This window comes from Gobius niger (assembly GCF_951799975.1).
Source record: "Gobius niger genome assembly, chromosome: 16".
NCBI lineage: Eukaryota > Metazoa > Chordata > Actinopteri > Gobiiformes > Gobiidae > Gobius > Gobius niger.
This window is the reverse complement of record NC_136867.1, coordinates 27,743,860-27,758,882: the sequence shown is the minus strand read 5'-3', so window position 1 is coordinate 27,758,882 and position 15,023 is coordinate 27,743,860. Positions and strand designations below refer to the sequence as shown.

Here is a 15,023-nt window from a genome sequence, read left to right as displayed (position 1 = left end):
CTGTTTACCCAGTGACCTGAAGGGAGAGTCAAACTGGGTCCTTTTCAAACACAAACTTAAAGACTTTTTAATCAGAGGTCAGAAATGTGACCACTGAGTATCTGCTCTGCTGTGTTTATATAGTGTTGTGCTGTATTATTATATGTGTTTTAACTATGTATTTGTTTAGTTTTTTTGTAAAGGCCCAACTTGGGACGGACATTGAGAATTAGCTTTGGCTAAAATGTTGTAGTATGTAACACAAGTTTATGTGACATACTTGTCCCTATTCAAATAAACAGAATAGCGATTCAAAACTATTTCTTTCCTGGAGAAGATGTATACAGTAAAATTATACTGTGCCTCAGTCTGTGCCCAACCCCACAGAAAAGTTGCTGTGGCTTTGTTTCGATAAGCTTCTGCTACGTCCAAAGACCCAGTGTGTCATTCATCTTTCACCATGATCTTGTATTGATGATGGGAGGGTGTGACCACTGTACAAAGCCTTCTCCAGCACATCCCAAATAATCTCAATGGAGTTAAGATCTGGACTCTGTGGTGGACAATCCATTTCATGAAGCCCCATGAATCCTGGCATTGTCATTTTGGAATACAACCTGGTCATTGAGGACATTCAGGTGGTCAGCTGATCTCATTCTTTGGGCACATAATTTCTAAACACAGACTATACTTTTGTGCAGACTCTGATATATCTTGAGCTTCATACCTGGGACAGTAAGTGGCTGGACAGACTAACATGGCGATGTTATGTCCAGCAGTGGCCCCTCCCCTCAAGCTTTACCTTCTACAACTGTGGGTGTGCGGATGTGTTGGAGTTTTGATCACGTTTCCCACACTCGGATACTGACGCTAGAGCGGGACAGTGATATATTTGAGATGGACAGGGAGAAATTGTTTGTAGTAGTAAAAGAATGCAGCAAGTGTTTGGGAGATCGGGCCCATAGAGTTACTGAACTTAGACCTGATCAGCTGCAGAAACCTCAGACCAGAGCACTTCGTTTCGGTCAGGCAGTGTATGTACCTCTGCAGTAGTTAGTAGTATTTGTACTGTAGTAGAAGTACCTCTGCAGTGGTTGGTTTTGCAGTGATCCCTTCGCTCGGAGCAGGTCGTCCCCTCGTACTCGTCGGGACACCTGCAGGAGAAGGCCCCTCCTTCGCTGAAGCACTGGGCTTTGTTCTGGCACGGGTCGGGGCTGCACGGATCGGCCTGGATCTGCTCACACGCCGGAGCAAACCGTTTATCAGATCACAGATTACGACACACGTGCGGAGTCACCGTTTCCCCCCCCCCGCGCCGCTCACCTCACAGCCGCCGCCGGAGAAGCCCACCGCGCAGTCGCACCTGAACCCCTCGGCCAGAGAGACGCAGCGCCCGCCGTTCCGGCAGGGGGCGCTCTCACAGTGGTCCCTCTGCTGCTCACAGTGTCGGCCCACGAACCCCGGCGGGCACAGGCACTGGTACCCGCGGGACGCCTCCTGGAAAACAGAAAGGGCATTGCGGCTACAAAACCCGATGGAGCTGAATGCACCTCAAGGCCTGACTCGCGGGAGGGAAAAACCTCGGGTAAAATCTCATAAAAGCTGTTTTTGGAGAAACAGAGATGAGCTCAGAGCCGACAGAGCGAGACATGTCCAAAACCACCGCCTCAAACACATCGTAATTATCCTCATCTTCTCATTAAAGGCGCTTTTAATCGTTTGAATCGTTTTTGTAAAGGTCCTCTGGGCGGCACTTTCACCGGCTGAATGCTTTTTGATTGTTACAAATCAAAGATAATTCAAGTTAAATGTTTTTTTTCTTCCTGATTCAACATGCGTGCACCAACATAAATAAGCCCTTTTCAGAAAATAAGCTATCGACCTTAGAATATATAATAATGGGCACAGTTCTGATGACATGCTTGAAGCTGTGTTTGAGAAGGCCGTGGTGTGGGGGGTAAATGGTAGCCGCTTTTCCAAAGATGGTGTTTTTGGGATCGGGGTGATTTCTTAGAATTCCTGATGGGTATGATTGACAAGTTTAATAACCAATCAGAGGAAATGTGGCACAAGAGACATATTTAGTAAAAAGCGAAGGTTTTACAGACAAATGTGACCCATCTATGTTGTTTTTTCCTCAAAAAAACTGAAGGATCTGAGTCATCATTAGCTATTAGATTTTAAACATAGGAGAATTCAACACGAATGCACAACAGCGGTTTCAATTAATGTATGTTCGTAACGGGACAAAAATACTCTTGATCATGGGCGTAGGTTTGCCCATGGGGACATGTCCCCACCATTATTCCAGGATGGCCAAGTTGTCCCCACCAGCTTCGTGTGGAGATCTTCACATTGTGCGATCTTTCACAAAGGCTTGACTCAGATGTGGGGACTTTAGGCTTCGGGGAGGACGATCGGCATCACAACACGTTTTGTTTTGCGTTGATTGGTCAAATATTTGCGGAGATATTTATATTTTCAGGTTGCAACGGAGCTTCTGTCTGTTTATGGAGCCTTATTACGTTAACAACGATCAGAAAATGGCTAGCATGCTTTTTTCCATAACTTATTTTATTAACAAGTTAAGTGGGAGAGGAGGGCGGCTTCTGCTCCATGTTCTCTGGGGGGTAAAGTGTCCCCATCAATAGTAACACCAAACCTACGCCCTTGCTCTTGATAGACGTGAACAAGAAGAAAACCCTCTTAGAGGATATGAAGCAGATACGTTCTTGTTAAAGGTCTAGATAGAAGGAGTTTAAAAATGTTCAAATCATGTATTTTCTACCCCCTACTTGCTCCAGCGATGTCCTAATGTGGAGAATGAGGCCAGACCTGTTCACCACAACAAAACTGACAAAGTTATTGCTTCGGGCAGAAGAACCATCTATCTCCATCGTCATGCACAAGCTTAAAGGGGCTAGATGCAAGTTGGCCATTTTATACTCACTACTGCCGCCTCACGTCATACCTGTAACTGCAGCTTCTATAATAAGCTCGTGCATGACGCCAATTCGACACGGAAGTAACAACTAACACAAAGTCTGCAAGTTCATCAAAATGACACAGCGGCCGCAGGTAAAAAAAACTACTGCAGATAATCAAATATAAGTTCTTTTAAAAGCAAAATGATTATATTTAAAAGATTATTCAGTCAACACAGACATTTATATGGTTAGTCTGGTGTTATAAGTGATTTGCCGTAGGTGCACTGTGCTTGGGTCAGACTGTTTTTAAAGCAGGCTACTAGTTACCATAGACATGCACTAGCCTAGCATTAGCCTAGCACCGCTAAACTCTTCAAATGTAAGGACTGCATGAATTAAAAAGAAAAAATATCTCCAGAAATCAACAACACTCTGGATAATGGTGTCAGCGCTTGACTTTTTCAGGCCAGAATCTTTAAGAAAACACTAAGCTGAACATTGTTGTGCACTTTTACACAAAATGGAGTGTCCTCTTTGTTTGGACACAGTTTGTTGAGCGTGCGGTAATCATCCACAATGAGGCTTGATTAAAAAATGCCACTAATTCCATTCTTAATCGCCTAAAAAGCCCATTTATCCGCGTTGTTGGAGGCGCTTTGGAGACGAGCGGCTGATCATGATTTGAAACCTCGCTTTGCCTCCAGCTCCGGCTCCTCTTATCTCCTGCCAACTCTCCCAGCGCTTCCACTTCACCAAAAACAAACCGTTTACAAAGACGGGGATGTTACTCTCACCTTGCACGTCGCCCCGTTCTCGCACTGGCCGTGGCAGCTGTTCACATCTGCAAAACGTGAGAAAAACATCGTTTAGTTTTGAAGAACGAGGGCGAGACGGAGAGGAAAGAGCAGCAGTTTGACATGCTTCACGATACAAGGGGTTTTAGCATGCAGAACGGAGGAATTCAGAAGATTTCACTGAGATTTTTTTTTAAGGAAATTGTTCATGAGAGAAATTTGCAAAGCTGTTGGAGCACAGCCAGAGCGAGGCCAGACTGAAGAGAGCTGGAGAAATGTGGGAGGAGGAAAAATAGATCTGTTCCACTGGCAAAAGATGAAGTAAATCTCTTTACTTTTTGAGGATCTGTACTTTACTCGAGTAGTATTTGTGTCGAGAATAATGTTGCTTTGACTCCACTACATTTGAAGTAAAAAGTACATTTGTCCATGTGTTTAGTTCATGTTAAAAGCCTAATAATGCACACTCCAGAGCAGTAGGTGGCGCTGTGGAGGTGTAACCGTCACATGACCACTGACTCACAGCAAAGAAGAAAGTTTGTCCCCGTCGTGTTGCCGTACTGGAGGGGGATTAGGGCGCAATTTTTGTGTTTTTGAAGCTGCAAAGTTGCTCTTCCTAACATTTCAAACAGATTTGTACTTTAAATACAGCAATAATACTTTCACATTGAGGTGTAGAATCTGTACGTTTACTTAAGTACACGATAGTTAACAAAAAGGTCAACTTTAATGCTACAAATACCTTCAAAAGTCCATGCATATTTAATTCTGTAGAATTTGCAAACATTTCATTGGAGAAATTATTGGAATTTTAAACATTTATAATCAAATTGGGCATACTTTTTGTATTTAAAGCTTAAAGGGACTAAATGGAGTTTAAAAATGCTAAAATTATGTATTCCAGGTCTGAAGTGCCGTCATGTATGAGCTTAATATAGAAGCTGCAGTTACATGTATGACCTGAGGTGGCGGTAGTGATGGCATAAAATGACCAACTTTCATCTAGCCCCTTTAAGCAGTAAAAATAATACAGCAATGTCATTATTTGTTCATAAATTCAGATTTAACACCAGTTTGAATCCAATGTAATGCTTTTTAATGCCTTGTTGAACACTTGTTAATGCTGTATTGGGTAAAGTTTGGGTTTATCTATTTATTTTAAATGTTTTTGGTGCTGGACATGATCAGGAAAAGCATTTTTCGCAGCTTTAGTTTAAGGGTTGTGGCTTGAAAGGGTCAGACCCTCCTGAATGACTGGACTTGGTAATTGAAACACATTTTCTAATCATTCGAATTCAACATTAAAGACATACTTAATAATATATTGAATACATTGAATGGAAAAAGTTGCAATATTTCAGCAGTTAATGCCCTTTTCCTTTGGAGTTTGGCGACTTTAGAAAGTAGATCTAATATGGCGGCAGACTTGGGGGGGAAAATTACTTTATTCTGCTTTTGTCGGTCCAACATAGATTGGAAAAGTGAATATAATAAATGTCAAAAACGCGTGTTAACTTTGCCAGTGGAACAGCAGAACGGCTAGCTCTACAGCGCTAAAGCTAAGGCGACAGATTGGGATCGTGTTTATTTATTTAGTAGTTTTGGATACTGACTGATGTGACAGTTTTGCCCCGCCCATCCGCGGAAGCAGGCGCAGTGATATCCACCAATCAGATTTTTACAAGAGAAAGCATTGGCACAGGGCCTGGCCACGCACTCATTCACGTCTGCAACACAGCGCCGCGCCAAGCAGAGGTTAGGCCCGGAACAGACAGGACACAGGACAAGGACACAGGACAAGGACACAGGACAAGTGGGAATTAGTGGTGTGGCAGATGATGTGTTTACTGTGTGTGAGTGAGACGGACTTCTTCAATGCAATCCAGGTTTAATCAGACTAATAATAAATTTATCAGACCTACAGCACACACTGTACACCGCGCTGTTATAGGCTGTAATTAAACCACAGCAAGGATCTCTATATAAATATATCACATAATGAATGAGGGAGTCAAATCAAATAACCTTCACAGTTGCACTTTTCAGTCAGTAACCATTTCCCCCCTATTTTTCCCCACTTTGTTTTCCAAATCTTACCTTCTTTTTTCCCTTTCCCCCCATTATTCCCTAATTTTCTGTAATTTTTAAAATTATTTTCCCACTTCAGTTCCCAATTTAAAAAAAAAAAAATGTTTCATTAATCCTTCATTTTTCCACTTTTTCTTCCAATTTTATTAAAACACTTTTTTTTTAGGATTTTTTCCTATTTTTTTTTATCAAATAACTTTCACTATATCACTTTTCATTCATGCTGTCTAACCATTCCCCAATTTTTCTCCCATTTATTATTATTTTTTCACTTTTGTGGCCAAATTTTACCTTCTTTTTTCCTATTTCCTCCTACTATTCCCTACTTTTCTGTAATTTTTCCCACTTTAGTTCACAATTTTATTTCTTTTTTTTTTTTTTCTATTTTTCTATTCAAATAACTTTCACTATATCAATTTTCATTCATGCTGTCTGACTATTTTCCCTTATTCTTCCCCATTTTAAAATGATTTTTTTCCCACATTTGTTTTCAATGTTTGTTTTTTTTTACTTTTTTTTAAACTTTTGTTTTCCCTTCTTCCTCCTTTTTTCTCTTTACAATTTCCCCCTTTTTTTTCTCCACTTTTTCCTTTTTTTATTACAATTTCCCCCCCAATTTTTCCCCCTTATAACTTCCCTCCTTTTCCCTATTATTTTCCCAATGTTTCCCCTATTTTTTAAAGCGTACGAGATGTCAGTCATGCAGAACGTGTCATTTCCAATATCACACTGTGCTTGTTTTGTTTCATTGCGATGGACAAACATATGATGATGATTCATAACAAAGTGGCAGCACACTGTCATAAAGTGCTTCTCCAGACGCTCAAATCCATTCACTTTTTCCCAGTAACAGAACTCACAAATGCAACAGTTTCCAGAAAAATCGCGCTGAGTTTAGTTTGTGTGGTCAGTATCCTAAAGCAGCGCTCCCTGTTTTTAACGTGCGCTCCCAGGAGATAGACGGCACCTGTCGAGCTCTGAAATTAGACACCTCCCAAAAGAGCCCTCTCCCAAACCTCCGCCCCGTTACTGGTCCAGCCACTGTCCAGCAGAAACCAGTGGAGGAAACAGAGCAGCAGGTTTGATCGATCACCTGTACGAGCTACACAGGTGAGTCACAGTCTGAATGGTTTGCAAAGACCCTAATCCTGGCTCTGTGTTATTTTAAAATTTGCTCGGGTTCAGGTGGGGGCTAAGAGGTTAAAGTGATACTCTGGAAGTCTTAATGTTATATAAGACCTGGTCTTGCATTTTGATGTTAAAGGAACATTCCACCGTTTTTCCAGATATGTTCTTACCTGAGCTTGGACAAGTTGCCCGTGGAAGAGCTTGATCGCTTCCAACTTCAGCCCCGTTTGGAGCTATAGGAGAGGCCAAATGCTAACAACATCTTTGGTCGTTTAGCGTGACTGAGCGCATGCACAAAGACCAGACAGGTACACATCAACTCGTCTAAGCTCAGGCAAGAAAATATCTCAGTATATCAAAACGGTGGCCTGTTCCTTTAAGTATTATTTTTTGTAAAGTCCCTTTTTCCCGGATCTCAGCAATTAATCTAGTATCCTCCCGTGTTGACCAATGAGACGAGCTTTTCCAGTGAACCAGCCTGTCAGGTCCAATCAGGAGGGAGGGGGAAGAGCTTGATTGTTTACTTTTGATAATTCAGTTTCTGCTCTTCTCGTGTTGCAAACTGAGAAGGGCTTTCTGGTTAAAGAGGGGAGGCATTTTTCAAATTTCACTCTTACAGACATCACTTTAAGCTTTGTAAGAGGTGAGGAAAACCTTTCCTGGATACACTGGTGCTTTTTAGTGACTGCTGCTGCCAAGAACAACCACTGGGGAAGATTCAAAGATTACTCAAAGATGACTAGAAGATGAGAGAATAACATTGCAACATGGTAAAAAGCTCTAAAGTCGATTTTGCATTATGACAGGCGCTCACTAGAGATAGAGCACAGTAACATGAGCAGTTCTTCTAATCAGAATGTGTCAAAGCGAAGCCCAGACTGTGCTTCAGACAGTGCAGGGGAAACGAACCTGCATCCTTTTGTACATTTTGCAGCATGACTTCACATCGCTTGACTTTCAGACGCTTCTTTTCCTTTCCGTAACCGAAGTCCCGCCTGGTGTTTGTTGTTGAGAGTTTCCTGGCTGGGATTGCAGGGGGGGGGGGAGGCGCGGCATTACCGTAACACGCCCCCGTCTGCGGCCAAACTTAGCCCCCGTCAGTGCCTCAGTATGCGCGGTCTCGTAGTACCGCCGCAGTATTTCGGGCTCCGTGGGAGGCGCAGTTGCCGGGCGGGACGGTATTTTTAGCTTTTACTCCAGCGCACCTGTATCGGGTTGCGCTTCCGAGAGGGGCTTCGGATAAACAGACTGTAACTCCCAGTAAACACGAATACTGCAGTACAAATATACAAGCTGCAAGTGAAGTCAGGACACGAGGCGGTCACACGACTGTGGAGACATGTCCTCTCCATCTTGTATCGAAGCAGCTTCATTATTCAGCAGTTTTCTACTGAAACCTGACTAGGAAACGTCTCCTCCCAGGAAGAGCACAGACCTCTCCGGTCAATTACATTCTTGAAATGTGTCCATGATGTTGGTGCACATCTGTACAACGCTGACATACAGGCCGCTAACCTGTATCGCTGCAGTTGTACAAACGTTTACCAGCTGGAAATTACCATGACTTAAATGTTTTGTTGGATGTTAAGGAGATGCCCCAAGTTTCTAAGCCCTGGCCCAAGTGGAGATAAGTCAGAGTTTGTCTGTGGTGACTGTCCTGCTGTTATTTGTGCAGGGCATTTTCCCATTAATGCTTTGTAAATCTGCTTGATCCCGTCAGACCTCGGAAGCTAAGCAGGGAGGGGCTGGTCGGTACTTGGATGGGAGACCGTTTGGAAACACAAAGCCTGGTGAATGCACGACCCTCCCCGGGTCGTGGAGGCAGCAGTCTCAGCAGAGATGCCCAGACTTCCCAATCCAAGCACACCTCCTCCAGCTGTTCTGGGGGACCCTGAGGCGACACCAGGCCAGCTCGGAGACATAGTCCCACCAGTGTGCCCTGGGTCTTCCACGAGGCCTCCTCCCAATAGGACATGCCTGGAACTCCTCCTGAGGGAGGCGACCAGGAGGCATCCGGAACAGATGCCCGAGCCGCCTCAGCTGGCTCCTTTCAACTCCAGCACTTTGAAAAGTTTCTAAGTGTCAGCCACAGTATCAGGGTCACTCGGAGAAGTTTCTAAGTGTCTCATTACTTAGAGAAATTTCAAAGTGTCAGCCTGAGTATTGGGGTCACGGACTTCCTCCGGGCCGTGGCTTAGGGTCGCTCCAGCAACTCTACTCTGAGCTCCTCCCGGGTAACTGAGCTCCTCATCCGATCTCGAAGGGTGCGCTCAGCCACGCTGCGAAGGAAACTCATTTCGGCCGCTTGTATCTGTGATCTTATCCTTTCGGTCATTACCCAAATCTCATGACCATAGGTGAGAGTGGGAACGTAGATCGATCGGTAAATCGAGAGCTTTGCCCCCCGACTCAGCTCCCTCTTCACCAAAACCAATGCATTATTATTTTTATAATAAGGGAAGACTACAAGAGGGTCTGAATGCAGCCGATGGAGAGTCACGCTGTGTTTTGGTGACGACTATAGCGACGTTTGCTTACGTTGTTTTAGGTCAATTTCACCTGTTGCAATGAGCCAAGTGTTGAATAATGTTGTATGTGTGTAACAGATGATCAAGATAACACTGGGAGTGAGTCTGAGCTGCTGCTTTGGACAGTTCTTTTCAAGTTTCATGTATGTTTATTATGTATCATGGACTGTCCCAACACAATGGTATCAACGACATGAAGTCTGTAATACAAGCTGCCAATTTCTGACCAACTAAACAAACTAAATGCATAAAAACAAAAAAGAGTGATGGCGTTACCGATCTGGCAGGTCTTTCCGGTCCACTGCGGCGAACACACGCACTCGAAGCCGTTCTCCAGGTCGATGCAGGTGCCGGCGTGAGCGCAGGGGTCCGACTCGCACTCGTCCGTGTCTGGAAAAGGAAAAAGAAAAGAACACCCGTCACAACAGACACACAATGTTAAAGTCAGAATATTTCAATATCTTTTAGACCTTTTTACATTTATGTCCTGAGAAATGTTCAGAACTTCAAAACCACAAGCATTTACAGTATGGTTCTTGGGGCGATGCCCACAAGCTCAAGTCCTGTTTCAGGTCTATTTTGGTCCCACTTTTATCTGCTTTAGTCCTGGTTTGAGTCAGTTCATAAAAAATACTGTGTCATGTTTTTCATCATCGGTCATTGTAATATGTTTGCAGACTAAAATGAGACTAAAACTCAATTAAAAGTTGTTTATTGTGACTAAAACTCTGAATAAAAAGTAATAAAAACTAAATGGGATGGGACCAACAACAGAAGCCCCTTTGTGTAAGAACAATATGCCCCGAGGATTGTGAGGCTGTCCTCCTGTGGACCCTCCACCTGCAGGAGGCGCCATGGGGACTGGTGTGACTCATGCAGGATGGAAGAAGTGGAAGAAGACGGACGGAATATCCACAGACCTTTGGCGCAGGTGGGCCCGGACCAGCCCGGCGGGCAGTGGCACTCGAACCCGCTGGGCACCTCGTGGCAGGTGGCTCCGTTGGCGCAGGGGTTGGACACACAGGCGTGCTCCGCTGTGGAAAACCAACACAGCTCCGTCACACACAGCTCCACCAGAAACGGCTCCGTCACACACAGCTCCACCAGAAACAGCTCCGTCACACACAGCTCCTCCAGAAACAGCTCCTCCAGAAACAGCTCCGTCACACACAGCTCCACCAGAAATGGCTCCGTCACACACAGCTCCACCAGAAACAGCTCTGTCACACACAGCTCCACCAGAAACAGCTCCATCACACACAGCTCCACCAGAAACGGCTCCATCACACACAGCTCCACCAGAAACGGCTCAGTCACACACAGCTCCACCAGAAACGGCTCAGTCACACACAGCTCCACCAGAAACAGCTCTGTCACACACAGCTCCTCCAGTAACAGCTCCGTCACACACAGCTCCACCAGAAACAGCTCCGTCACACACAGCTCCACCAGAAACAGCTCCGTCACACACAGCTCCACCAGAAACGGCTCAGTCACACACAGCTCCACCAGAAACGGCTCAGTCACACACAGCTCCACCAGAAACAGCTCTGTCACACACAGCTCCTCCAGTAACAGCTCCGTCACACACAGCTCCACCAGAAACAGCTCCGTCACACACAGCTCCACCAGAAACAGCTCCGTCACACACAGCTCCACCAGAAACAGCTCCGTCACACACAGCTCCACCAGAAACAGCTCCACCAGAAACGGCTCCGTCACACACAGCTCCATCAGAAACAGCTCCGTCACACACAGCTCCACCAGAAACGGCTCCGTCACACACAGCTCCACCAGAAACAGCTCCATCACACACAGCTCCACCAGAAACATCTCCACCAGAAACGGCTCCATCACACACAGCTCCACCAGAAACATCTCCATCAGAAACAGCTCCATCACACACAGCTCCACCAGAAACGGCTCCGTCACACACAGCTCCACCAGAAACAGCTCTGTCACACACAGCTCCACCAGAAACGGCTCCGTCACACACAGACTGGCGCTCACCGATCTCGCAGTTCTTGCCCGAGTACCCGTCGGGGCAGGCGCAGTGGTACTCGTCGGGCTCCGTGTTCATGCACGTGCCGCCGTTTTTACACGGCCGGTTGGTCCCGCAGTAGTTCAGATCTGGACATGGCACAAACAATAAACAGGGTTTTTTACATGGCATTAAAAAGCATTAAAAGTCATGGAATTAATTTAGCCAAAATCAGGGCCTTTAATGTCATTAAAAAGCAATACATTGGATTTAAGCTGGCATGAAATCTACATTTATTGGAAAACTATGACTTCCCTCAACAATTTTCCTGTCTAGATGCCCGAACACAGCAGATCCATGCATTTAAAACATCTACAAGATTTGTAAACATTTCATCAAACAGAGGAAAGAAGGAATATTTGAATTTTTATTGGGATGTGTCATGCAAAATCCGTGTTTTGCGCATCTTTGAGTGATCTTTGCGTCTTCCCCAGTGGCTGATTATTCTTTGCTGCCCTAAATCTCTTGCTAAGCTTCATCCTTTCATTGCAAAGTAAATGCAGCTTCACTACACTACTACTCTCTCTCTCTCTCACTTTATTGAAACAGCCGCGCAGCAAAGGGGAGCAAGAGGAGGGAGAGGAGGGACTTATGGGGTAGATAGCTTGAAAGCAGGAAGAGAAAAACGACTTTTTCAGCGGTTATAGATCAATATTGCATTTTCTAACTAACAATGTCAAATATTATAGAATTTGAGCCAAAACAGTAGCTGAAGTTTTAGACCATAATGTGGATTTTTTTTATGAGGTTAAGCAGTAAAAATAGTCGAGCAATGCCATTGTTTTCCATGAAATTTCAATCAAAAATGCCTCCTCAAATCAAATGTACTGCTTTTCAATGGCATTCGGGCCCTCGTTTTTGGCGCGCTTCATGTATTGACCCCTAGAGGCCCCGTCGGAGTGCAATGTACCGACCTTTGTCACAGAGCATCCCACCCCAGTTCTTCTCGCAGTCGCACTTCCAGGGCACGGAGCAGGTGCCGTGGACGCAGCCCGGGTACGGCAGGCACTGGTCGCACAGCGGGCCCTGCCAACCATAGTTACACCTGGGCACAGACACAGGGGCAGAGAGAGACATTAATGTGGAGCCGGAAGAGCTGACAGTTCATACAGTTCATACATCAACACCTGAGCATTTCCAGTAAACGGGAATGAGGAGGAATAAAGGCTCTAAAGTAAAAAGACAACTTGTCCATGTGTTTCGTTCATTTGAAAAGCCTGATAGTGCACACTCCTGAACAGTAGGTGGCGCTGGTGCAGATGTACTGTCAAATTCCAATGGTTTACAACAAGGAAGAGGCTTTGTCCCCGTACTATTTTCCACAACAAACACTTTCACTTAAGGCGAGGCGCTGAAGATATTGAAAAATCTGTCACGGAAAACCTTGAAAATGCTGTTAAGTCCAAGAGTGGAACGTTTGGAGTCTGTAGGAGCGACTAAAGTGGAGATGTTGTTGCAAGAGTGAAACGAAAACCTCACTTCACTAAAGTTCAGTCACTTTGTCTACACGTGGACACCAAACATGTCAGTATTTGTGGAAATCATGAGTTCTTTGACCACGTCTGTAACTGAATCATCAAAAGTGTACTTGCTGATCAAAGCCAACCTTGGTACGAAGCTTTTTAACAACATTGGAGCCGTCAGAGTGGACACTGACTGGACACTGACTGGACACTGACCGGACAGACGTCTTGATGAGGACAGATGACATGTTTGTGAAGCGCTAATCTTAGACACAAAGCTCCAGGGACATTCCACACTCACCGCACTCGGGGTCCCACAGGCAGAGGCTGAGACGGTCAATGCAGAATGTAAAGTCCAGGCTTCCCGTTACTTCTCACTTTAGGACAAATGCTGCTCATGGTCTAACACTGCGCCCTGCATCCTTTTGCCATGAGTCAATCCAGGTTGTTATAAATGAAGATGGTGTGTTCAGGCGGACTCAGCTGGAGCGTTTAAGTCTCTCTCCATTCAATATAAACACAAAACGAGGCTAGAATGGAACTAAATTAGACCTAAAACCAAATGCATGCATGATTAAAAGTTGCATGCATCTTTTGTTTTAAGTTAAGTTTGCAAATAAGATAAGTCTGGATTGTTGCTGCAGTCAATTGGACCGTCGTCGAACCTCAAAAAGTTAGCCAGAGCGAAGACTAGCACTGGAAAAATGACCGTCTTAAAGCAGTACTAAGTAACTTGATATTTACTTATTAATTGTCTTGGAGAGTAAATACTACGTTGACAGAAATGACAAAGGGACAGAGGGATATTGTACATCCAATTACACAATGGACATTTTTGTCACTCAAACTTGGCTGTAAATACTGTTTAAGTGGCGCTAGCCCGCAGTTAGCTTTGCCCGTTAGCCTGTTAGCTTCTTTTTCGTGATTCCCATTAGTGTGTGTTGGTGACTCTGACGCGGTGGCAGTGAAGTTGCAATTGTGGTTTTCTGGCCAGAGACACCAGGGGAGATGAAAGACCCCCCAGTCATCCCTTTAACACTTGTTATACTCCCAGAGGGACTACGGAAAGGATTTATTAAAGTAAATAAGTTACTTAGTACTGCTTTAAATTAGATAAATGACTTAAAATCGCTCTTGTTCTATGGGCGATAAGCTAGATTAAATAGATTAAATTTGAGTTCTTTTGACTAGATGTAGTTGGGCGTTTGACCTGGATTACTTCACTTGTTCTGAGATGTTTCGGATTCTTTATTTCATGTAAATTTCTTCACCAATGGGGTAAAGATTTTCGGGCCAAATATCTAAATGCTCAAAACAAGAAAAACATCCTCAATTCAAGTCATTTAAACTCATGCTTAATATTTCGTTTTTGCAGAAAGCGATGGCTTCTTATGATGTGATATATGACACAGCCTTAATATCTGGTGTGTCCTGAGACAGCTAAATAAAGTTCCTTGGTGATCCCAGCTTAATGCGTAATAACAAATGAAAAAGAAATCAATCTGAAATAGTATCATTCAACATTATCGTAACCAACTGTTAAAGCACTGGTATAGGGGGAATACAGTGGACATGCTGGTGGTTTTACTGCGGAGGTTAATGTGATCGTGTGGGCGCGGCGGTGCTGGCGGTGGGGGCGCTCAGACTGAATGCAGCGCCGCGTGTCTCTGCAGCAGCGCGGGGTCAGGCGGCCGGGGGTCATTCATCTGTTGGTTTATGGAGTCTGTGTTTGTTCAAGGCCAGCGCTGACCTCCACCTGTGCCGTCTCTTCTACCATCGCCGCCAGCGTCGGGCTATTTTAGGAACAGACGGCCCCCTCAAACCCACCCGGCCATACTCCGAGCATGCCCGTCCAGACCCTCGCACACAGCCAGGACCCCTCCCCCCGGCGACGGCTTTAAAAGGACCGACCGCTGCTCCTCCCAGCAACAAAGTCAAGAGAGTAAATGGATTAGAGATAGCAGTGTTTGCCTGGAAATGCATCACAGAAGGACATGTTCTCAGGCCATTATTCCATGAACACGCATAGGAAACATTTCACTTACAATGGGAAAAAATATGGGAATTAAGAATTT

General features: G+C 44.8%; 1 protein-coding gene across 2 annotated transcripts in view; it reads right to left on the bottom strand.

Annotated features, from left to right (window-relative positions):
* Window positions 1-15,023, bottom strand: part of LOC306975708 (protein jagged-2-like) — a 90,252-nt gene that overhangs the window by 22,254 nt on the left and 52,975 nt on the right. Inside the window, exons 6-13 of one of the 2 annotated variants that reach the window (XM_079573378.1) lie at window positions 12,400-12,530; window positions 11,455-11,574; window positions 10,365-10,478; window positions 9,721-9,834; window positions 5,314-5,427; window positions 3,701-3,747; window positions 1,303-1,476; window positions 1,063-1,213 (exon numbers count right to left, since the gene is read on the bottom strand). In XM_079573378.1, coding sequence (XP_079429504.1) covers window positions 1,063-1,213; window positions 1,303-1,476; window positions 3,701-3,747; window positions 5,314-5,427; window positions 9,721-9,834; window positions 10,365-10,478; window positions 11,455-11,574; window positions 12,400-12,530 — 965 coding nt within the window. The remainder of the gene's footprint in view (window positions 1-1,062; window positions 1,214-1,302; window positions 1,477-3,700; window positions 3,748-5,313; window positions 5,428-9,720; window positions 9,835-10,364; window positions 10,479-11,454; window positions 11,575-12,399; window positions 12,531-15,023) is intronic. The other variant, XM_079573379.1, reaches the window with a different exon arrangement.